Source organism: Scleropages formosus, chromosome 5, assembly GCF_900964775.1.
Source record: "Scleropages formosus chromosome 5, fSclFor1.1, whole genome shotgun sequence".
Taxonomy (NCBI): Eukaryota; Metazoa; Chordata; class Actinopteri; order Osteoglossiformes; family Osteoglossidae; genus Scleropages; species Scleropages formosus.
The window spans coordinates 26,686,019-26,710,644 of NC_041810.1; the positions used below are offsets into that span (position 1 = coordinate 26,686,019).

The 24,626-nt window shown below is 43.5% G+C and overlaps 3 protein-coding genes across 4 annotated transcripts; all 3 read right to left on the reverse strand.

The window, feature by feature from the left end:
• Nucleotides 1-637: 637 nt before the first annotated feature.
• LOC108942282 (troponin I, fast skeletal muscle-like) lies at nucleotides 638-5,031 on the reverse strand. Of its 2 annotated transcripts, none has more exons than XM_018765487.2 (7): nucleotides 4,968-5,031; nucleotides 2,915-2,947; nucleotides 2,772-2,811; nucleotides 1,904-2,032; nucleotides 1,643-1,732; nucleotides 1,373-1,549; nucleotides 638-959 (listed from the first exon to the last, which is right to left on the reverse strand). In XM_018765487.2, exons 2-7 carry the CDS (start codon nucleotides 2,920-2,922, stop codon nucleotides 870-872), a joined length of 534 nt encoding a protein of 177 aa, XP_018621003.2. In that variant the 5' UTR covers nucleotides 2,923-2,947; nucleotides 4,968-5,031; the 3' UTR covers nucleotides 638-869. The 2 variants fall into 2 exon arrangements, with proteins under 2 accessions (XP_018621003.2, XP_018621004.2); XM_018765488.2 differs by lacking the exon at nucleotides 4,968-5,031 and adding an exon at nucleotides 4,849-4,872.
• A 1,299-nt stretch (nucleotides 5,032-6,330) lies between these two features.
• Nucleotides 6,331-9,958, reverse strand: LOC108942284 (troponin I, fast skeletal muscle-like). The gene is made up of 7 exons (XM_018765493.2): nucleotides 9,878-9,958; nucleotides 8,200-8,232; nucleotides 7,890-7,926; nucleotides 7,609-7,737; nucleotides 7,182-7,271; nucleotides 6,921-7,097; nucleotides 6,331-6,756 (listed from the first exon to the last, which is right to left on the reverse strand). Exons 2-7 carry the CDS (start codon nucleotides 8,205-8,207, stop codon nucleotides 6,667-6,669), a joined length of 531 nt encoding a protein of 176 aa, XP_018621009.2. The 5' UTR covers nucleotides 8,208-8,232; nucleotides 9,878-9,958; the 3' UTR covers nucleotides 6,331-6,666.
• An 8,295-nt stretch (nucleotides 9,959-18,253) lies between these two features.
• Nucleotides 18,254-19,857, reverse strand: LOC108942286 (troponin I, fast skeletal muscle-like). Its single transcript, XM_018765494.1, has 6 exons — nucleotides 19,850-19,857; nucleotides 19,626-19,662; nucleotides 19,397-19,525; nucleotides 19,092-19,181; nucleotides 18,810-18,986; nucleotides 18,254-18,491 (listed from the first exon to the last, which is right to left on the reverse strand). Exons 1-6 carry the CDS (start codon nucleotides 19,855-19,857, stop codon nucleotides 18,405-18,407), a joined length of 528 nt encoding a protein of 175 aa, XP_018621010.1. The 3' UTR covers nucleotides 18,254-18,404.
• Nucleotides 19,858-24,626: the final 4,769 nt, after the last annotated feature.

Consider the following 24,626-nt stretch of genomic DNA (forward strand, 5'->3'; position numbering starts at 1 on the left):
ACTCATTTATACAGATGGGTATTTTTACAGGAGCAATTTAAGGTAAGTACCTTGCTCAAGGGTACAACAACAAAAGGTAGGATTCAAACCTACAACCTGTGGGTCCAAAGGCAGCAGCTCAAACTACTACATTACCAGCTACCCTAGACATAAGGAACGAGCCCTAAATGAGTGGTCTTCAGGGTGATTGATTATTCAGTACCATGTTTTTCCATTGCTATACAGCTTGCCCTCTATCGAGTGGAACTGCAACGCCAGTCGTCTCCACGGAAAGGGCAGTCGGTGGGGTGAGAGCGGATGGCAGGACGCTGTCCAGTCACATCTGGATTCGCACTTGTTGAGTCCAGACCCATGTTGTTTGTGCAGAAAGGCAACGGCTCCCGCTCCAGTGCCGTGGTCTTGGACCCACTGCGGTGGACTGCATCATGATGTAAAGATGGTCGGTGCTCCTCAACAAACAGCACTTAACAGTGCTTACAAATCCACAGAAAAATATTTGTGTTCATTGCATATCCTGGATAGACGGACTTTGTGTTCTTCTCTTAAAACAAATTCTTGTAAAAGAAAGAGAAATACCCGAGTGTTGACGAAGCAGCTCGAGGGATCAGCAACGCTCAAATTAAAAGTTACATAAAAATGGGACTTTCTTTTAAATAATTTATTTAGTAAAGTCAGCTTGGCACTGTTACATGTTTCTCACCAGTACAGCTGTTACAAATCTGAGACGAGACAAGCAAATCTAAAAGATACTGACTACCTTGAGGGGCTCCAAGAGATGCCAGTATGCAAACAAGATATCATTTACTCAGAGAGTCTGTTTGAAAGCAAGCAGCTCGAACCCAAAGGGAAGCCCAGCAAAGACAGTCCGCTTAACCCTCAGTCTCAAACATCTTCTTCCTGCCATCCATGCCAGCCTTGTCCTCGATGTTCTTGCGCCAGTCGCCGACGGCTTCCAGTGGCTGTGAGAGCACAGATGGGCATGGAATTATTATCATCTGACAACGTCTGCTTCATTCTCCTGGAGAGTAGATCATAACTCAAAGGGTTTGGTGGACCAGGAAGTCCACGTGGAGAAGGTATGCTCTACTGCTGCTTTCCTGGTGGACCTCGATAGCGTTGTCAATTTGCAAAAGTTTGGATTTACTGCAGTCATGCAGTTCTGTACTCACATAATACGAAATGGTGAAATTAGATTTGGCCTATCAGAAATTATCTGTAGATAAGGGATGGTCTTGAGTTGTACTGGGTTGGTTGGGTAATGAAATGACACTGAATGGTTGTGTTAGGTGAAGGGTTATGGGATGAGTTATGGGAGAGTTATGATTTGCCATGAGTTATGAGTGGGATCTGAAGTATTTTTCCAGGTACCCACCTCCTCCTTGACCTCCTTCTTCACTTGTTTCAGGTTGGCCCTCAGATCCATAGACACCTTGTGCTTGGAGCCCAACAGAGCCTGGAGCATAGCATCAGCGGACATGCGCACTCTCCTCAGAGCCGGCTTCTTGAACTTGCCCTTCAGGTCAATCACCTTGATCTTCAGGTCTTCGATCTGGTCGGAGGCATCAAAGAATACAATGAAGCAAAGAACCAAGAAAAACAGCTTCCAAAATATACCTTACAAAGTAAGACTTAGCAACTTTACCTCCTTGACACCCTTGCTGACTTTGGATTCCAAATCATATCTCTCCTCATCAACCTTATCGATCTGCTGATGCAGCTTTTTGCAAACTTCCTGAAAAGGGCGACCAGCAATTAAGTTAAAAGAAACATCTAAAACATAACATTTACATTACATTATCATTACACTTGGTTATACAATTGTTTCTCAGAGCTGTTTTTACTCATCTACATAGATAGATAGATAGATAGATAGATAGATCCAATGACAGCTAGGTTTTCCCACCTGAAGCTCTTGCAGGGAGGAAGGCAGCGAGAGAGGAGGGCAGTTGTCTGCCAAGTGCTTTGCTTTGTTTGCTTCATACTGGCTTTTCTCAGTCTCCAGGAGCTTCTTAGCAACCGAGAGCATCAAGCTCTGCAGAACAAGAACTGTGGTTATGGAGGAAGTCCGAGACTGACGAAGGAGCCCATAAGCATGTCGCTCGAGCAGGATAAAGATTCTTTGAACCGTAAATTATATTGCATAATTTGAGAACTTTTACAGCTGCTCCTCGACTTATGACTGGGTCCCATTCCGACGACCTTGTTAAAAATCAGCGTCATTGCAACTTGAAAACGTGCTTATAATGTTTTTTTATAGTAATATTATACTTAGATATGATAGTATAGTACTATATTTACATAACAAAGCTTTGTTACGTTTTTCATTAATTTCACACATCATTTATGTTAAAGTAACACTTTTTCAAGCAATAGTATAAATACAATACGGCATTAGATTTTCATGCTGCATCATTTTTGCTTTCAGCTCTAAATCTATTATTTTTCACTTTTTTTTGTCTGCTAGGTGTTTTAAATAAGAAGTACCTTGGAAGGAATCACAAGCCATTTTGTGACTAAAACACAATCACTGACACATACTGACTGAGTTAAGAAATCTGGTGTTTTGGCGATGGTCTCGTACAGCAGATGGTGGTTTTGGCATTAGACGTTACGCCCAAATGTTGAGACTCGAAAATAGTATGAGGTTGACGGGACGCCCATCGTAACTACGGCTCATCGTAACTCGCTTGTGTCGTAAACCGAGTACCATCAGTATACAAACTGCTTTTGCTGCTAAAGGAATAATGGAAGTGTTGCACCGTGTGCTTTACCTTCAGGTTGTGCTTCCGACTGGAGCTCATCTTTTTATGTCTGTGGGGTGAAAGGACACCATTTATCCCCAATATTAGAGCAATCACATGGCATAAAGAACATGATGTGGATTATGAGAAACCACCAAGTAAAGGACACTCACTCAGACATCTTGGCTTTTTGTTTGTCTCACCACCTGTAGAATCAAAGAAAAATGTGATGTTATTGAGGCACTTATTGTCTTTGTTCATTTAAATAAATAAATAAATGACCAAACAAACAAACAGATAGATAGATAGATAGATAGATAAGCTAATTCTGTTGAGTCACAGCCTTGATTCCAAGGCATTCAGGGACATTTTTGCTTCTTAAAATGGACTTTGACACTTTTAAACTGGACTGTTACTATGTTTTTAAGTAAACGGCAATGATTGCCCTCCTTGGCAGCCCTCAAGGGTAAAGGAACCCGTTTTCAAGCAGAGACGTGGGTCGACACAAAGAAAAATGTTCCAGAAATCGGGAGGAATGCCGTGTCACAGCCATCAAGATGGGTCGCGGGGGTTCGCTTGCGTCTGCGAGATCATGAAATCCCAAAAGGAGGACATGCGATACCAGTGCGGCCTTCTAGAAGACCCTCTTGGAGATGGACGCTGGCAGAGGCAGACAGGAGTCTTCCCACAAACCTCAAATAAATTTATGGCTTGCAATTAAAAAACTGTTGTACTGCGTTACACTGCAACCTGATATTACTCCCAGGGCGGCAGCACTCCTCGTATTTAGGCATATCGATGAGCGCTCCAGGACTTTTTGCAAATTGATCATTCGTTTGAAACGGGATCAGTTATTCAAATGTGTTTTCCATTCCCTGCAGAACCTCAAACTGTGGTTCATTTCGCAGCAAAACCACTAAGTGCAAACTGCGGCATTATGGTGCGTAAATAGTATCAAAACATAAGACGTGCACTTTTGGGACAGTCAACATTCATCAGACAAAAGGTCTTCTGCCAAAACATTTTTAAAAACACACATCTAAAAAAATTCTAAAGGGAAATAAATATATCTGAACAACTAAACAGAAATCACTGACTAACAACTAATTACAGAAACAGTTCACTTTTGTGCACTAGGCTACAGTTTTGCTGATTTTATATCAAATTTAAATTATTACGACCAAAATAAAATTATTATGACAAACTGAAACAAATGACAAATAGGTCTGTCTGGAGGAGAGTTACTCATTTATTTGATATCACTTCCCACAAGTTACTTGGGTTATGTTGCATCTCCAAATAGAGCGAAATAAAACGTGTCTTTAAATGCATTTTACATGTGTTAGTACGATGTGCAGCTGAGCAGGGCTTCGATACGATTTAATTTTTTTTTTCTTACAAGTAATTTTAATTTATGAAACTGACAGCACAGATATGCAAAAAAATTAATACGAATGCAGAATTTTTTTACTGATTCATTTATTGATGGAGGCTCCATGATACTCTGTTCAGTCAATCAATCAATTCAACTTATTTTTATAGATTTATAGATTTATGAATCAGCTCCTCGGTTCTTCTTCTCTTTACCAGGGTGGTCTGCACATATTACAGTAATTTCTGTGCAGGAAAATACTAGCAGCCCTCTAATATTAATAACATTATTTCCCAAGAAAGGAATTTTTTTTTTTTTTTACATTGCATCCTTCCTAAACATGAAACAGATGAATAAAGTACAGAAAATCAACTATGTTACGTGAAAGCGTGCGGTGTGGGTGTACATTCGGTCCATGCATGAAACACTGCCAGTGCACTAGAAGCTCTGCAATACACACCGCTTGGCAGGGAAGTTAACGGCTTAAACATCGTGGCATCTTCAGCACCGACACTAATTACATTCTATGACGAAATTACTTTAAAAACGAATTAATATTTAATGATATTTTTATCCTTGCATTTAAATTGCAGCTTCTTGAACCGATTTGCTGGGCATTTTATAGCACAAATTTCTAAACTGCGCTCTTTCGATAAATGAGTCCACATCTTCAAGAAAGTGCATGTGAGTCTCAAAACGAAGGCGGATTTATAGCCACGGCTTGCAGGACGTCACCCTTGATGAGTGTGAACCTCAGAGGCAGAGAAAGCGAAGGGAAGCAGAGGTCCGGCAAAGCAGCGTCCGGTCCGGTCCGGTCCGGCGGGGTGCGAGAAGGCCAGAGCTCGGGGTCTCACCTATGAGAAGAAGAGCAGGACGGGGTGGTGGGATGGGACGGTCTGGTTAGCACCACAAATTAAGACAAGGTATATAAGGCCGGCACCCTCTGATGGGCCCTGGTTGCCTTCTCTTTATGGAAATGGTGCTGCAGCGGAGCCTCTGCCAGGTTACTCAGATATCGGCACCAGCACAGCTGCTTTTTTATAAATAAACCATGTTGATATTGAATAATCTTTCCAGATGTCTCCAAAACACTCCAACCAACATTTATTTCTGGATAAACTGCCAAACAGTGTTATTCCCTATTGTCTTTTTTTTTTTTTATTTATTTATACGTATGAATTCGGACCCACCTGTCATAGCTATTTATCACCAAAATCATTTGTACTTTCCGAGCAAATACAGTTAATTTTATCAGTCACCTTCTTGGAAGAGCACATGCATTGTATTTGCTTTTAATTTTTGCAGCTTCCGCAAGAATTATATGCATTTTACCTATTTATACATGTGTACTGCGGTTGCTGGAAACACAAGGATACTTCATTTACTCTTTACTGCAGTCTACCTCATTTAATTCTAAATGTAGAATTTTTTTTGAAATAGTGTCTCATTTCACAAGTGGGAAGTCTCACTGGCTGTGCAATAATCCCATTTCCCAACGCAAAACTGTCAAACTGCCATCTGCTGTAGCTCTAGACATTCAGTTATGTAGTGTGATTATTCATTTTCTTATTATTTAATTTTCGGTGCATTTATTAAATAGACAGCTTGGGCTAAAACAAAGACCACCAATAAATATGTACCCCAAAGAGCAACATAAAAGTTTGTCTTGATTAATAGTACGAATGAACATGTGGGACGTCGGCGCCGCGAGCGTGTTTGGCTCACGGATGGCGACTGCATCACGTTTCCATGGCGACATGCCACACAGGATCCATTGATGGAAAGGCTGTGAATTTCAACGGTCTCTTTGACGCATCTCCGTAACAGAAGGACTTCTGGGGTCACAGAGCGGTTGAGAAACACACTCTTCGGCGTCCCCTTGTGGTCACTGAGCGTGTGCATTCGTGATGCCTCCCCGCTTCCTGAAGTCTATTAATCTGAGACGAAAAGAAGGGTGAGGGTTAGAATACATATAGAATAAGAATAATTAACAACTCATGAATAAATTAAATAAGGCAAATAATGAATCACTGCTTTGTCACAAAGTTTGGACTGGATACTACAAACGTGTGGAGCTCCCAAGTTCTAGTTTTCACGCTTCCATTTTGATGCTCCTGTTGGAAAAGGGAGTCGAACACTTACCAGAAGAGCTGGAAACTGGGAGCAGTGGTGCTGCTGGTGCAAAGTGAGAGAGAACACAAAGTCTCGCCAACCAGATGTTGTCATCAAATCCTTTATTCGGTATGGAGATAAAGCACCTCAGCCAAACACACTCATCTACAATGGGTTGCACAATTTTTTTTTTTTGATGAGGTCCATTTGTTGGATCCGAGGTTCGAGGACGATACAGGGCAAAGCAGGTGGAAACCCACAGCAGCGGTTGATCTCCACCTCCAGCCCTCCCACTACTCTACCCGAGCAGAAAGGGAAAGAACTTGGCGCCGAGGAGCCAGGATGTGGTTGAGAAAGAGAAGGAGTCCAAAAGAAGAGCATCCTGCAGCCTAACCGAGATCCTAAGAGAAATGAACAGAAGCTCAGCAGCAGTAAAACTATTTAGGCCTCGGACTCAAACATCTTCTTCCTGCCGTCCATGCCAGCCTTGTCCTCAATATTCTTGCGCCAGTCGCCAACGGCTTCCAGTGACTGCAGGGACACATTTGGAGAAGGAATGGGACACACAGATTTAAAGGGTCATTCAAGATGTGAATGTAGACATATATGGCGTGGTCTTGGGATTGTTATGTCATGGAAGACCTTTCTTCCATGACATAACAATTCCAAGACCATGGTATTTTCCAGGTACCCACCTCCTCCTTGACCTCCTTCTTCACTTGTTTCAGGTTGGCCCTCAGATCCATAGACACCTTGTGCTTGGAGCCCAGCAGAGCCTGGAGCATGGCGTCAGCGGACATGCGCACCTTCCTCAGAGCTGGCTTCTTGAACTTGCCCTTCAGGTCGATCACCTTGATCTTCAGGTCTTCGATCTGGTCGGAGGCAGAAGACCATCAATGATCCATTAAGATGTATTTCACGGCACTACAGAAAGCAAGTCGCGGTGGGCACCCCACCTCCTTGTCAGCCTTCTCAGCCTTGGCCTGCAAGTCGTATCTCTCCTCATCCACCTTATCAATCTGCTGATGGAGTTTCTTGCACAGTTCCTGAAGGATTAAAAAAAAAAAAAAAAAAAAACTTTACTTTGCGAAGGAAACTTCAAGAACAAATTTGCTTATCATCGCCGATATGAGACCGAATCACCGATGTCCACTCCAGAGGACATTGGTTTCTTAAGTGCATCTTGCACACTGTTACAAGCTCCAATGCTAAGTCCTAATGTGTCACATCAAGGACATCCAATCCTTTCAAATGATACTGCATGTTTGGGGGTGGGGCTTGGACAACTTCCAAGAAATCTTGGAAATATATGTAAAAATCCCTTTTTTCCTGGGTCTCGGTGGATATGCGCAATAAGAACGACCTGGACAGTCAGCGTCACACCTGAAGGTCCTGCACAGATCCGGGCAGCGAGAGAGCAGGGCAGTTCTCCTCCATGTACCTCTTCCTCTCTGCTTCGGCCTCGGTCTTCTCAGCCTCCAGCAGGCCCTTGGCAATTGAGAGCATCAAGCTCTGCAGGGAAGGACAGATGCCCATCAGCCATTTTCAATAATCATTCCGAGACTTTCTCGTTGAAATACCTTTCCTTGATCGCTCCCAGAAAGGTAAAATATTAACTGACAGCAGTATTATTTTCTAAAATTAAAAATAAGAGGCCCGATTACCTTGAGATTATGCTTGCGACTCGATGACATCTTTTTCCTGGGGATAAAATGATGTTTGTAAATTCACATTATTAACTGGCTTAATAAATGTTGCCCAGCCCCAACGCATGAAAAACGACAAAAAATAACAATCAACTTATGTATCAAGAATTATTGAGACAATCGTTTTGCTGCAACAGGTTGTGTCTGTCGGTCGTTTTTTAGACAATAACTGGAAACACGGTAAACAGGAGCGGCCACTTTGTGCTAATACAAAATATTTATTAATATTATTTCATTAATATTTTAAAACAGAAGTGTTGGTACTCACTCAGACATCTTGGCTTCTTTTTTGTCTCACACTCTATGAAAAGATCAGAAATGTCAAAACTGAATGCTATTTCATCTGAATTTTTCATCTCAGCCTAAAAAAATATGGAACAGAACATATCACGTGAGAAAGTGAAATATTTAAAGTTCTGAGCAGAATTTGAAGGCAGACCATTTGCAGACTTTGATCCATCACGTACACTGCGTATTTTATATTTCATAGTAAATATATAGTGAAAATGTGTTATACTTGTGCATTAAATTTGAAGCTTTGCCAAACAAATCAGTGCAATATTTGTGGTATCAGCTTTGCAATGATCACCAGAAGCCTTTCCAAATCGGGACCCGCAGTGACTAGGATTCCCTACAGTGTGTGAGTTCAGCATATTACTGAAATATGATCCAGTTATTATAAGATGCCCCATTTGCTGCCTTTTTTTGCTACCTTATCTCAGCCCCCTTGCTTTTTATTTTGAGAAAATTTCTATTCTTACAAATATTAATGTCCCATTTAGACCAGCAACAAAAGCTCAGTGGCTCTATGAATAGATAAAATTACAAACATAAAAAAATCCTAATCCTTTACTGCAGCCCACACAATGGCATTATTTAACATTAAAATTTATCTGTTGTACATTTTAGGTACAGTTAAATCTAGGTGAAATTACAAGAGCTCTGCCATGCAACCAAAAGAGACCTTCACTAAATAATTAAAAGACACATAAAAAAAATTACACTTTTGTGCTTTATACAAAAATTCACCTTGCTGGTGAACCATTACAGTGTTTAGCACACTGGGAACATCATAGGCAGAGACACTTAATCACAATATTTCATTGAATTCATTGAGAATTAAAAAGCGGCTTCTGTCTCCCCCTCGCGGCAACTTTATGCTAATACAATATATTTATTAATATTACAATTTCATCCATGCAAAAACAGGGCCAGTGCTGTTAGTTAACACAAACAACATGAAACACAGCATTTATTTTACATAATCAAAATTCTTACTTTTCACACGTGTAAACTACTATTAAAATAATGCCATGTATAATTTTTATCTGTGCACTGAATATTCTGCTTCTTTTTTTTACTTTATTTTTACTTAATTACATCTAATTTCACCAGCCTTTCATTACAGCTGCCTGTGTTACTTTGGTAAATTTAATACAGTGTTAAAACTCTGAACTGGAACCAAAGACTGCGAATATTATTGTGCTAATAAATGCATTAAAAATCCACTGACATTCAGCTGACACTTTTCTCCAAAGTGACTTACAATAATTTACCCATTTACACGGCTGGGCAATTTTACAGGAGCAATTGGGGTAAATAACCTTGCTCAAGGGTACTACAACTGGAGGTGGGATTTGAACCTATAAATTTTGGATCCAAAAACAGCAGCTCTCATCACTACACCCCCAACTGCCTGAGACCATGATGTACCGGAGATTTAAATGTTCTCTTTTTCTTTGCCTTTCCTTCTCTCTATTCTTCACCCCAAAACCAGACATCTTAGTTCCAGTCAGAGATTCTTCAAAAAAGGTAAGTGAAGGGGTCTGGTTCATCAGACGGGACCATCTAGGAGGTGACCCAACATGCTGTGAGACATTGGGGTCATAACCCAGAAGTGGCCCTGCCATGGTGATGCGGTTAAGGAGCAGAGGCAAAATTCTCACCTATAAAGAAGAAGAGCAGGACGGGCCTGGTGGACGTCCTGGTGGGAGAAACTGGTCAGCCACAGGCAGCTACCCCGAAGAGTGGGTATATATGTCTGATGGTGTGTCATATCCCACACAGCACTTCTCTTTATGGAAGTGAATCAGAAGCCACTACAGTTGCCGCATATCGGTTCCCTCCCTGCTTCTTAAATATAAATAACCCACGAAAGATAAATATAACCCTTCAATACATCTCATGGCCCCACTTCAGAATTGCGGTTTGCTGGTTTGTTGCGAAAACGGGCATAAATCATCCGGGCGTTTTGGCCATTTCGAGTGCAGAACCTACACACTCGTTTTCTGCTGGATTTGGGATCCGATTCCAAACCCAAGGGCAGCGTCCAGGGAGCAGCAGGCACTCATCAGCAGGCGCTAGTCCATCTTCCCGCTGCCATGTTCCGCACAAAGACATTTTTCAGCCACTTAGTGTTTCCCAAGTCATGCAAACTGGTTGGTGCTTTATCTTTATCTTTTTTACACCAGGGCTGTTTTGTGCTTTCACACAAACACACACACACACACACACACACACACACACACACACACGCACACGCACACACGAGCATATGGAGCTCAGGCGAGGACATACGATATATGAAAAGGAGGGGATTGTGACCCATGTGGGCTTAAGGGGATTTATTTATGATTCATGTGCTACAGGGTTTCACCAGCCAAGCGTTTCTTTCCATAGTTTCTGCTCAAGTCCCCCCCCCCCCCCCCCCCCCCCCCCCCCCCCCCATCTAAACATCAGTGAAAAATGGCAACATTTTCTAAAAAATTAGTAAAGAAAATAATTACAGAGAACCTGCAAAAAATTTTTCTTTTGTCATTTGTTACCATTTGGTTGTTTCTTTTACTATTATGATGGGTGTGTTACTACTTAAGTGCTATACATGATATTAATTTCCATTTTTGGCTCATCTCTTTTAAATACCTTTATATGAGCTATGAAATAAAATTAAATCAATAATTCTATAACCACAAAACATAAGAGATAAGCACAGAGATGATGGTGAGAGAAGCTTCTGATACCACAGGTTTGTGTCACTTTCTACTACATCACGCACAAGAGAACTGAGGAATATTACCAGACACTACATTCATATATATATTTACTATATTTGCATCACCAACAACAAGGTACAATTATTTTTGCAAGTTCAGTAGATTGTATGCAAATTGTACATACTGTTCACATCTGAAAACATGAATATTTGCCTCTTTTTTGCTGTTATTACACAACTGTGAGTTTTTTTCAAGCCTCTACATCTATTTGAGGCAGATCATTCACTAAAAATATTTCTGTAAAAATCAGGTACAGTGCATAGATTTACGCATCAGAAATTATGTGCATCGTGAAATTATATGTAATTAAAATTAATTCATTCATTTTATCCCAATGATCCTAGACTAGACAATATGACCATCATAAAGGCCTTTTACAGCCAATGTGATGACAGAAGAAAAAGCCAAGCAGAGGAAAAAGGAATCATACCTGAATTAAAATCCCTGTTCCTGATGGTCCTGCGATGCACAAGAAGGACTTTTCAGTCTCGAGAAAAAATTCGTGAAGATGAGACAGCCCCCAGATGTCTATCTGTGCTCTGTGGACCAGGACAAAGTGTTATAGCGTTCAGGGTAATTGCGGCCTCTTGTGGCGACTTGTGGTAATGCAACAGAGCCGCTCTACCTGATTGTACTATGGTAAATTTTTTTTAGTTATTTATTTGATCTTTTTCACCAAAGTAATTGACAGTGTCAAGTTACTAACAATGGCTTTCCCATTGATACAGCTGGGTAATTTTTACTGTAGTCATGGAGGATAAGTACCATGATCAAGGGTATTTGAGCAGCAACTCAAAGCCATCCATCCATCCATCCATCCATCTTCCTCCGCTTTATCCGGGGCCGGGTCGCGGGGGCAGCAGTCCGAGCAGAGTCCTCCAGACTTCCCTCTCCCCGCACACCTCCTCCAGTTCCTCTGGGGGAACCCCAAGGCGTTCCCAGGCCAGCCGGGAGACATAGTCTCTCCAACGTGTCCTGGGTCTGCCCCGAGGCCTCCTCCCAGTGGGACAAGCCCGGAACACCTCTCCAGGGAGGCGTCCAGGAGGCATCCGGAACAGATGCCCGAGCCACCTCAACTGGCTCCTCTCGATGCGGAGGAGCAGCGGCTCTACTCCGAGCTCCTCCCGGGTGACTGAGCTCCTCACCCTATCCCTAAGGGTGCGCCCAGCCACTCTGCGGAGGAAACTCATTTCTGCCGCTTGTATCCGCGATCTCATTCTTTCGGTCATGATCCAGAGTTCATGACCATAGGTGAGGGTAGGAACGTAGATCGACCGGTAAATTGAGAGCTTCGCCTTACGACTCAGCTCCCTCTTCACCACAACAGACCGGTACAATGACCGCATTACTGCGGACGCCACACCGTTCCGTCTGTCGACCTGCCGCTCCATTTTTCCCCTCACTCGTGAGCAAGACCCCGAGATACTTAAACTCCTCCACTTGAGGGAGCAACTCCCCCCTAACCCGGAGGGGGCAATCCACCTTTTTCCGACTGAGAACCATGGCCTCGGATTTGGAGGTGCTGATTCTCATCCCCGCCGCTTCGCACTCGGCTGCAAACCTCCCCAGTGCACGCTGCAAGTCTTGACTTGATGAAGCCAACAGGACCACATCGTCCGCAAAAAGCAGAGACGAGATCTCGCGGCCACCAAAACAGACACCCTCCGTTCCCTGACTGCGCCTAGAAATTCTGTCCATAAAGATAATGAACAGAATCGGTGACAAAGGGCAGCCCTGGCAGAGTCCAACATGCACCGGGAACAGGTCTGACTTACTGCCGGCAATGCGAACCAAGCTCCTGCTCCGGTCATACAGGGAACGAACAGCCCGTAGCAACGAGCCCCGAACCCCATAATCCCGAAGTACCCCCCACAGGATGCCACGAGGGACACGGTCGAATGCCTTCTCCAGGTCCACAAAACACATATGGACTGGTTGGGCAAACTCCCACGAACCCTCCAGCACCCTAGTGAGGGTATAGAGCTGGTCCAGTGTTCCACGGCCAGGGCGAAAACCGCATTGCTCCTCCTGAATCCGAGGTTCGACTATCGGTCGGATTCTCCTTTCCAGTACCCTGGCATAGACTTTCCCAGGGAGGCTAAGGAGTGTGATCCCCCTGTAGTTGGAACACAATCTCCGGTCCCCCTTCTTAAAAAGAGGGACCACCACCCCGGTCTGCCAGTCCAGAGGCACCGTTCCCGAACTCCACGCGATGCTGCAGAGGCGTGTCAGCCAAGACAGCCCCACAACATCCAGAGACTTGAGAAACTCGGGGTGGATCTCATCCACCCCCGGAGCCTTGCCACCGAGGAGTTTTTTGACTACCTCAGCAACTTCAGCCAGGGTAATGGACGAGTCCCCCTCCGAGTCCCCAGCCTCAGCTTCCTCTACGGAAGGCGTGTCGGAGGGATTGAGGAGATCCTCAAAGTACTCCTTCCACCGCCCGAGAACATCCTCAGCTGAGGTCAGCAGCGCACCACTTCCACTGTAAACAGTGTTCGTGGAACACCGCTTCCCCCCTCTGAGTCGCCGGACGGTTTGCCAGAATCTCTTTGAGGCCGACCGAAAGTCTTCCTCCATGGCCTCGCCGAACTCCTCCCAAGCCCGAGTTTTTGCCGCGGTGACTGCCAGAGCCGCGCTCCGTTTGGCCCGTCGGTACCTGTCAGCTGCTTCAGGAGTCCCATGAGCCAGCCAGGCCCGATAGAACTCCTTCTTCAGCTTGACGGCATCCCTTACTTCCGGTGTCCACCACCGTGTTCGGGGATTGCCGCCGCGACAGGCGCCGGAGACCTTATGGCCGCAGCTCCGAACCGCCGCCCCGACAATGGAGGCGCGGAACATAGTCCATTCAGACTCAATGTCCCCCACCTCCCTCGGGACCTGGTTGAAGCTCTGTCGGAGGTGGGAGTTGAAGACCTCTCTGACAGGGGCCTCCGCCAAACGTTCCCAACAGACCCTCACTATGCGTTTGGGCCTGCCAGGTCTGTCCAGCTTTTTCCCCCGCCATCGAATCCAACTCACCACCAGGTGGTGATCAGTTGACAGCTCAGCCCCTCTCTTCACCCGAGTGTCCAAGACATATGGCCGAAGGTCAGAAGAAACGACTACAAAGTCGATCATCGACCTCCGACCTAGGGTGTCCTGGTGCCAAGTGCACTGATGGACACCCTTATGCATGAACATGGTGTTCGTTATGGACAAACCGTGACTAGCACAGAAATCCAATAACAACTCACCGCTCGGGTTCAGATCAGGGAGGCCGTTCCTCCCAATCACGCCCCTCCAGGTGTCACTGTCGCTGCCCACGTGGCCATTAAAGTCCCCCAGTAGAACGACAGAGTCCCCAGTGGGAGCGCTTTCCAGCACGCCCCCCAGGGACTCTAAAAAGGCCGGGTACTCTACACTGCCGCTAGGCGCATAAGCACAAACGACAGTGAGAGACCGTTCCCTGACCCGAAGGCGTAGGGAGATGACCCTCTCATTCACCGGGGTAGACTCCAACACATGGCGGCTGAACTGGGGGGCTATTAATAAGCCCACACCAGCCCGCCGCCTCTCACCTTGGGCAACGCCAGAATAGTGGAGAGTCCACCCTCGATCGAGTAGAGTGGTTCCAGAACCCAAGCTGTGAGTGGAAGTGAGCCCGACTATATCTAGACGGTATCTCTCAACTTCCCGCACCAGCTCAGGCTCCTTCCCCGCCAGTGAGGTGACATTCCAAGTCCCAAAAACCAGAGTTGGCGCCCGAGGTTTGGGTCGGCCGGGCACTCGGCCCCGACCACCGCCCAAATCACAATGCACCGGCCCCTTACGGTTTCTCCGGCAGGTGGTGAGCCCACCGAAGAGCGGCTCCACGTCATGGCTTCGGGCTGAGCCCGGCCAGGCCCCGTGGGCATAGACCTGGCCACCAGGCGCTCGCATGCGAGCCCCCCCCCCAGGCCTGGCTCCAGGGTGGGGCCCCGGTGACCCCATACCGGGCGGGGTAAACGAAAGCCTTGATTTTTCCGTCATAAGGGGTTTTTGAACCGCGCTTTGTCTCGTCTGTCATCCAGGACCTGTCTGCCATGGGAGACCCTACCAGGGGCATATAGCCCCAGACAACATAGCTCCTGGACTCATTCAGGCACTCAAACCCCTCCACCACGGTAAGGTGGCGGTTCACGGAGGAGCAACTCAAAGCCAGGACCTTTAATTCCAAGTTGACCGCTCTAGCCACTACGTCCCCTGCTGTTCCACTTGTTTAACTATTACTTTTAAACTTAGTATTTCAGACACATCCACAGTTAAAAGTGAAAGAATTTATCCCATATTACATTCTATGGAGCCTTGCACTGGTGATGTGGCAGTTTCACCGAATTCTTTTAAAAATGCATCATATGTGCCATAATTTGGAAAAAAAAAATGCATTTACAGAGTAACCAGAAAGAAAAAAAATGACAAGTAATTTTTTTCTTTTTTTCCTTCATTGCATGTAAAGAGCACAGGCACCAGTCATAATCTGGTGTAATAGCGCCCCCCCCCGGAGCAGAAATTGGTTCAAAAGGTTCATTTACATTTATTCATTTAGTAGACGCTTTTCTCCAAAGCGACTTCCAATGAACTCTATGTAGTGTTACAAGCCCACACACCTTATTCACCAAGGTGACTTACACTGCTAGATACACTACTTACAATGGGTCACTCATCCATACATCAGCGGAACACACTCTCTCTGTCACTCACACACTATGGGGGAATCTAAACACTATGTCTCTGGACTGTGGGAGGAAACCAGAGCACCCGGAGGAAACCCATGCAGACACGGGAGAACATGCACGCTCCACACAGACTGAGTGGGGATAGAACCCACGTCTAAGGTAATTTTTGCCGCGTGGACATGAGCTGCCGATGCGAGCGAGCGGAGACACCTGAACCCCAGGGCCCCTTTAAAGGGTGGAGGCCACCCGGGCCGTCCGGCTCGATTTCTGCCGGGTGTGGAGTCCGAAACACCACGGGGTGACTTGAGCACATTCCAAGGGGGTCAGAAGAGCCACCCTAAGGCCACCAAGGAGAAAGAACGGAATCAGTAAACAGGCCCTCGCTGCTCACATCAGATCAGAAGTGATTGCCCAGAAGCCTCAGTGAACAATGACATGTATACAGCGCCCATGTGTGGGGTTAACCGTCTACTGGCACAGTGGTTAGCATTACTACCTGTGCACCTAAAGGTTACAGATTCAAATCCCACCTCCAGCTGTAGTACTTACCCTAAATCACTCCAGTAAAATTACCCGGCTATATAAAGGGTTAAATAACTGCCAGTCACTTTGGAAAGAAGCACCACCTTCACACCTTGTCCTGGGTTTTATAAATATATTAGCTTTTCATTCAGCAGCTACCGGACCGGCAGAAAATAAGTGCTCGGTGTTAGAAAAAGATGATGGTTCAAATGTTGTTCCAGGGGCCGAGGAAGTTCTCGTGGATCATGCTCAAAATGAACAGGGTAAAGTTACCGGCTCGCCCCGTCGTCACTCTGTATATCAGGTGTTTACTGGTATACTGGCCAGCGCCCAGTTCTCAGCACAGTTACCATCCGGGTCCAGTTTGATTTATAGGTTGTGCATTTGGCCGAAAGCGGAGCTTGTGAGACGTGATTTTGGCTACGTTGAGAACGAGAGTTCGGGCACGTCGGAAACGCAAATAGCCCTCGAATAACTCCTCATAACTCATGTGACTGAGGGGAGACTTTTCTGACATTATTGTGACAAGAAACATAATCATTTAAACTAGCGGGGGGATATAACCAAAGATCAACATTTTAACACGTTTTCAGGCTTTTTTTTTTTTTTTTTTTTTTTAAATGTTCTGCAAAAATTTTAATGTTTGGTTCTATGTGAGCTGCAGTAACTTTACATGAAAATTTCTATCGCCAATGAACAGAGGTTACAGAGGGAAAAAGGTCCAGAAAGTACTTCTGAGTTACAATTACATCCAGCCGGAAGATACAAACACTGAAAATAGCGAATTGCAGCAAAAATACGATTCAGCAACAAGTTACAGCAGTTTGACCTAACAGCCACACGTCAAGAAAATGCGTTTCAATCTCTTTAAAATGTATTTAAATTTATTTAAGCCTGTTTGGGTAATGGAGTTAAAAACATTTACTCACATCACATTGATCATGTCCAAACACTGAAGGAGGAATTTCTGTTTGAAAAGAAAAATAACGGCATCAGGCTTCACTTCAGCAAAGAAATGTACATTTGATTTTAAAAGGAAAATCAGAAAGGAACTGAACAATTTACTGTGGGAATCACCACAAATTTGCTTTTTACTGCCTTACATGCACCAAAGTACAAATTTACAAGAACCAGTTTGAATGTGAATTACCGTTGCGGAATCCAGATGGGTAAAAGTGGGAACAACGAGGATCCACTTCCACCGCAGTGTTGAAATGCAGCCGCAGAGAAGAACCACATCTAGAAAGTTCCTTCGCATGCACCTCATGTATAATAATGCAGTACTTTATATAGTAAGACATTTAAAAACTGCAGTAAGTTGCCTCTGTTTAGTCTGAGTGGGAATCGCATGGTTTTCCATCCCTGTTAGTGTCTTACTGCAGGCCCTGATTATTATTATTATTTCATTAGTTCATAATAATAATCCTGAAGGAGATTTTACTGAGATTTTACAAATGGTATCAAGTGAGCAGACTGTGGTATGTTGTTTTTTCATCGACATCATTGCATCTCAAAGAAACTGAAAAACAGCTCATTCTGCATCCTCCGTATGAATATGTTGTCCAGATCTCAGGCTTCAGATGGTAATATTAACTAAACCTTACCAGGTACAGCGTGTGCTCACTTTACACTTTTACCAGCTCTGAAATACTAGTAATTTGGAAATTTGATATCAGAATTATTGAGTACCTGGGAAATAATTCATACCTACAACTTCTAACAATCATAGATGAAAAATTAATAAATACCATGAATATCAACTGTTTGGCCTCAGTATTAATTTCACTGTACGGCCAGCTACTAATTATTAAATATTTTTTGTGCTTATTTTAATTGTTATGTAGACTGAATGAAATTTATGGGCTGCACCCCAGGATTTGGCCATGTCCACGTAGATAAATGTCATTGTTTCGGCAAAGGTTCAAAGATTTTCAAATGTGAAACTTTACTTCGGATCGTTTATTTAAAAAGTGGTTTTTCCACAGAAGGAGATTCGTTAAGAATGGTGACTGCAGGAGATACGATTTTACGGTCAACGTTCGTTGTTCCTGCCCTCATGGTTTGGTTTTTCACAGCAATTTGCCATACTGATGACCTCAATGTTCTGAAAGGTTGACCGACAAAGACAATGAAGTCTATTAAAGCCAAGAGTGAAGGAGTATTGAGGAGCATCTTGAGCAAGACGGGCTTCAGTGACCCATTCAAGCCTCGGACTCAAAAATCTTCTTCCTGCCGCCCATGCCGGCCTTGTCCTCGATGTTCTTGCGCCAGTCACCAACATCTTTATCCTATGATGGAAACAGGTGGAATTTTAATACATGGGAGAGACACTGAAAGGCTTTATTTTTTCATTCATTCATCCAACATGTTTCTTGCAATCTTATAATGTTAAGCTACACTGAGTAATTTTTACCGTATCATTTCAAGGTAAATATCGTCATCAAAGGTACAACAGCAGGAGATGGGATTGAAACCCGCGTCTTTCCAGTGCAAGGTGGCGGCTCTAAGCACTACGCCCCCCGCTGTTCTTTGAACCTGTTTGTCAAGTTACGTTTTGATGCACTGCAGTGAGCTTCAGTACTGTGGTTCTCCAGAAGACCACCCACCTCCTCCTTGGTCTCCTTCTTCACTTGTTTCAGGTTGGCTCTCAGATCCATGGACACCTTGTGCTTGGAGCCCAGCAGAGCCTGGAGCATGGCGTCAGCGGACATGCGCACCTTCTTCAGCGGTGGCTTCTTGAACTTGCCTTGCAGGTCGATCACCTTAAAGTTGAGTTCCTTGACCTGGTGAGAGGCGATAGGGGCATTTGGGAGGGACGGAAGCGATCCAAGCCAGACGACTATCACCCTAAACAGATGCTTAAATCAGTAGTGGTACCACAGTGTTACCTCATTGCAGAACATTTCTATTTTCCGCTCCAAGTCATATTTATCCTCATTGACCATCTCGATTTTTTCATGAAGCTCCCTGCACAGGTTCTTGAAGAAACAAGAATCGGTGAACACAAGACCAGAACTGTGTGACTGCTCCCATGCAGATCATCAGATTATTAATCTGTACTCTGTTAACCATGGTTATATAGTGGCTGAGAAACCAGGAACTACATAATGATGAGCAACTTTTGGATGAAAGCCCAGTGAGCAGCAGACCTTCTGCAGCTCAACTCATTATGGACTGAAGGTAGGTGTCAAACCTGGAGCTCCTCTAGAGAGTTTGGAAGGACAAGCGGAGGACAGCGCTCTTCCATGTATTGCTTTTTCTCCTCCACTCTGTCAGTCGCTTCCCGATCCAACAGCTCTCTCGCAAGCTGCAGCATCACGTTCTGGTGGACACCCGGGAAGAAAAGGCTTCAAGTGTCTTTTCCCAGTTCAGTTTTTAAAAATCTGACATTTCTTATTGGAAAAATCGGAAAAGCTTTTTACCTTCAGAGTGTGTTTGCGGCTTGATGACATTTTTTTGCTACAACATCAGGACAAAAAAATTATTAATAACCTTTGCCTCACAATGATGCTTAACAGGAAGTACAGTATGTATATAATGGTCCAGATATAAATATACAAAGTGTTTATATACTGTTACATATGTATTTAAATATATACTGCACATAAACTGGCTTCAGAAACAAAGAAGAAAAAAAAAAACTTACTCTGACATTTTTGCAGTAAAAATGGATCACACCCTGTGGAATATAAAATTGGAATGGTCAATATTTTACCCAAAAGCTTCAATATAAATAAAGTACACTCACTCTGAGGGATAATTTGTTCCATAAAACTCCCCCCCCCCCCCCCCCAACAATTTTTCGCGGAAAAAATATTGGCTCCCAGACAAAAAAATATCTTTTAATGATTTAATAAATCTTAAAATGTGTTCATCTTTTCATGCTTACTTCACGTTTCATCTTTTGGATGAAAAAGTGTGGATTTTCACTCCGTGAAGAATTACATTTCATTGTTAGTACTTTTTTCAGCACACGTCTGTACGCCCTATTGAGATACAATGAAACTGAAGCATTCGAGCAGAGAAACAGCCTTCTCATAACGACAGAGCGTGGTGTAAATTACTATAACTGACAGTAACTAACGGTGGCGTCATTAAAGTAAAAAAAGGAGCTCCGGCACAGACTCAGTGTATTTGTGTTTGTGTAACATTTCCTCTTGGCTGGGGAATGTCTTGAGGGCAGCAAATTGTTTCTAAATTTGGGGGAGGGGCACTCCCCCCCATACCCCCCCCCCCGGTCCCTCTGTTACAACAGGACCGCTCTCGAAAGGCCGTCAGAACCTGACACTGTTTGCCCGCTTCCAGGCGCTCCCTTAAGAAGGCCATCATTTGGAGGGCTAAGACATTACCGTTCGTTCCAGAAATAAACGGCCGTGCCGTCTTTGAAGCCGGGTCTCCAAGGCCAAATCAAATATAAACTCACAGGATATCTATCGGTCCGTACATGTGGACCACACCTTTCTCACTGTTCACTTTCGCTCGCCCTCCAAATGAAGGATGCGGAAGGATTAAAGGACATGTCTCACCTCTATAAATATGTTTCATAAAGGGCAATCGAGATACATGATGATCTTGATGAGCAAGACACATCAAGGGGACACCAAAACGTGAACAACTAGCCTGCTGTCCAATGGAAAATTCAGGATTATTTAAGACCCATTGGGGGGCGCGGGGGCGCGGTGGTGCAGTGGGTTGGACCGGGTTGGACTGGGTCCTGCTCTCGAGTGGGTCTGGGGTTCGAGTCCCACTTGGGGTACCTTGCAACGGACTGGCGTCCCGTCCTGGGTGTGTCCCCTCCCCCTCCAGCCTTATGCCCTGAGTTGCCGGGTTAGGCTCCAGTTCCCCACGACCCCGTATGGGACAAGCGGTTCCGAAAATGTGTGTGTGTGTGTTTCACTTTAAATTATTTACATTTATTTTTTACCAAGCAGCTCATACTGTAGCAGCTATTTTTATAATATTTTTGTATAATAAAATATAAAATACTATTTAAGCAGTGTTGTGCCTATAATTTTTACTTGTTCTCTCTATGAAATTGTATGTTTTTTCATTATAGTTGCATGATGATGGCTATAAGACAACTGTAGGTGTCCACTTTACGTGTGATTCTAGGCTACAATAATATCTTTACAAAAATATCCAAAAGGACACGTAATGAGTGATTCGTGATTGCAATCATGATGTCCAGCTGCGTTCATATGGTATATTTATCCCATAGTTATAATAAGCAAAAGTCTTCCAGCTGCGTAACGGTGTATTTTAATATATCGGCATAAAAATTTAGCTGCTGACTCAGAAGTGTGACAGCAGTTAAATATATTGTGACGTCAGATTTTTCCTTTTACAAAACAGAATCTGCGCCAGTTTTGGGCAGATTCTCTATTATTTGTACAAGAAAAAAATGCGAAAGCTATTTCAGCAAAAAACCTTTTTTCGGTTATAAGTAGATTATGAACATGTACGGTTAATATTGCCACCTAAGTAATAATTATCGACATGCAAATGTTGTGATGACAGGAAGAGAAACATTTAAAGATCATTTTCAGATTGAGCGCATGCTGCCCTCTCCATTACCACATAGCACATCAGCAGGCTGTATATCAAGTGCAAACTTTTTGGCAGCACTACCTGTTTTCGCTTTTGGCCCAGATGCTCCTAAAGCTCATCTTTTATCATTAAACTCAGTATAGCCGTGGAAGAAAACACTTAAATTCCCATTACACTGCAAAATAAAAACTGAAATAACTGGCGAGTGACGTGAAAACTCCCATTTTAAACTGCACCGACATGGAATTTCAATTACAAATGCATATTGATATTTATAATGTTCATTATCTGAATTTGTAACGTAGCTGCTATATTTCAGCCTACTTTTCTAAAGGCAGAAGGTGATGTAACAATGACTTTAATGAAATAACACCAATAAAACGTGAGGTTAGTTGAGTACCGTTAGCACAAATTATAGAAAAAGAATAAAAATGACTTACAAATCAAAGCTTAAAAGTGAATATGGATGAAAATTCTTCTTGGATCTTTAGGACTGGAGCAAAAGTTACTCAGATTTACCATAAATAAGGACTGCACTACGATATAACTATATAAACATATATAACTATATATAAAACTACATATGTATAACTATATATATATATATATATATACATACACACTACTATAATATATGTATACATGTGTATATAAACTATAGGTATATAAACTGCATATAACTATATAAACATATATAACTATATAATGTATATATACACACTAGTATATAAACTATATATAGGTATGTAAACTGCATATAACTATACAACCATATATAACATAGCTATAATTATTTTTATAAAACTAAATATATAACTATATATATTCACGCAACTATATAAACTATATTTAGCTATATAAAGGTTATATTAAAACTCATCAATGTAGCATTACAGTAGTAACATAAGAATTTTAAGGAGTGTTAAAAATTTCATTCAAGTCCAGTCCTAGAGTTTTAAAAGGAGGGATTTGAATAATCAGCGTTTTTTGCCCAGTACAATGCGCGAAGAAATGTAACGGTATTTTAAAAGAAATTCCCGACGGGACTGCTGGACCAGTGAAGCTGCACCCAGCCGCAGAGAGATGTCCGAAAGAGAGAGGAGAGGCGCTCACCTGCCGCAGGAGGACAGCAGCTGAGCCGAGACGGAGGGACGGAGGAGACCTGTGAATGATGGACAGCTCAGAGGAAGGAGGTATTTATTGTATTCTCAATGTGCCGAAAGCCCTGTGACTCTCTGTAAGGCAGTGGATTACTGTTCAAACCAATGGGCTAACAAGGGCGAGCAATGTCACGAAACACAGTGTGACATCCTTCCCACGCCACACCGTTCCTTCCATATAAATATCCACCGTCGATGTCCTGCTGACTCATTTCACATGCTTTCCTTCATCATCGGACTCCGACGCGACGGCATTTGCTCCGGTCCGTGCGAAACGCTCGGGTCGATCGTTCAAAGCCGTTGTGTTTGCTCATTGGATTCTGAACACGTTTTGTTAATGAAATGGGGTTAAAAAGAGCCACTTACATATGAGGCACTAAACAGCTGGAGCATTCTTCTGGAGTTCTTGTTTCTGTGGATGATTCTGTTAAAAGAAGATCAGCGACTGTCAGTTATGAGGGGTGATGAATGACAGATGTGACGTTTAATATCTACATTTAATATATCTGCCTCTGTATTCTGTTATATGTTCTTACTTATTCTAAGAAGGATGTATAAAGGTCATATTAGGCTTCCTTGACCTTGATCCTGTACATGTCATGCTTGTCATGGGTGACAACAACAGATGCACTTCCATAAATTAATTACCCTGCTGTATAAATGGGGGAGGCATGGTGGCGCAGTGGTTTAAAGCGGGTCCTGCTCTCCGGTAGGTCTGGGGTTCAAGTCCCGCTTGGGATGCCTTGCGACGGAGTGGCGTCCCGTCCTGGGTGTGTCCCCTCCCCCTCCTGCCTTATGCCCTGTGTTGCCGGGTTAGGCTCCGGCTCCCCGCGACCCCGTATGGGACAAGCGGTTCAGAAAGTGTGTGTGTGTGTCTATAAATGGGTTAATCTTTGAGAGCAGTTTAACCTCGTAAGTCACTTTGGAGAAAAACATCAGCTGAAAAAGTAAAAATTCTAACTCTAACCCAGTTGAGGCCTAAATGAGTTTAGTGTAAATAAAGCAGAAATTCTAACCCTAAAACCTTAACACTAAGTTGATGTAACCCTAACTCATAATACTCTAACCTTAAAGCTAACTCCTATCCCCTAAAAAACAAACCCTAAGACCATCTTATCCTAACCTTAAAGCAAACCCCACCCATAACCCTAACGCTCACCTTCATCCAAACTGTATCTACACACTTCCAGTTTGACTCACACTGGTCTCCAGAGGAAGGAATAACTCAGCACCTCTTCTCCATTCCGGCAGCAGGTGGGAAGACGATGACCCTCAGGGAGAGCCTGAGACATCAGGGGAGGTCTGTGGAATCCAGTGTTGTGGAAAAGGACAGACAGGGAGAAGAGAACGAAACAAAGACGCCTCCCGGGGACATACCTAATGACACGCTGCACAGAGAACCTGTGCCTACTCGGCACCTTCTGATTTTGTCAAGCATATTCATATAAAGAAAAAAATTATCATCTAACATGAATATGGTCTTTAACCTTGACAATAATCTGTATAACAACTAAAATTATAACAGATTGATGTTAAATATCATTAACTCCAAATATAACGTTGTAACATGGTAAGGATAGTTGAACACTGAACTTAGAGAAGCAAGTTTTCTTGAATTTCATATTTTTCTCTTTGATAACTTCCAAAATTTTTCAAGAAAACAGTATTAATATGAATGTTATTATGTCATGTTTTTGTATGATTGACACATTTATG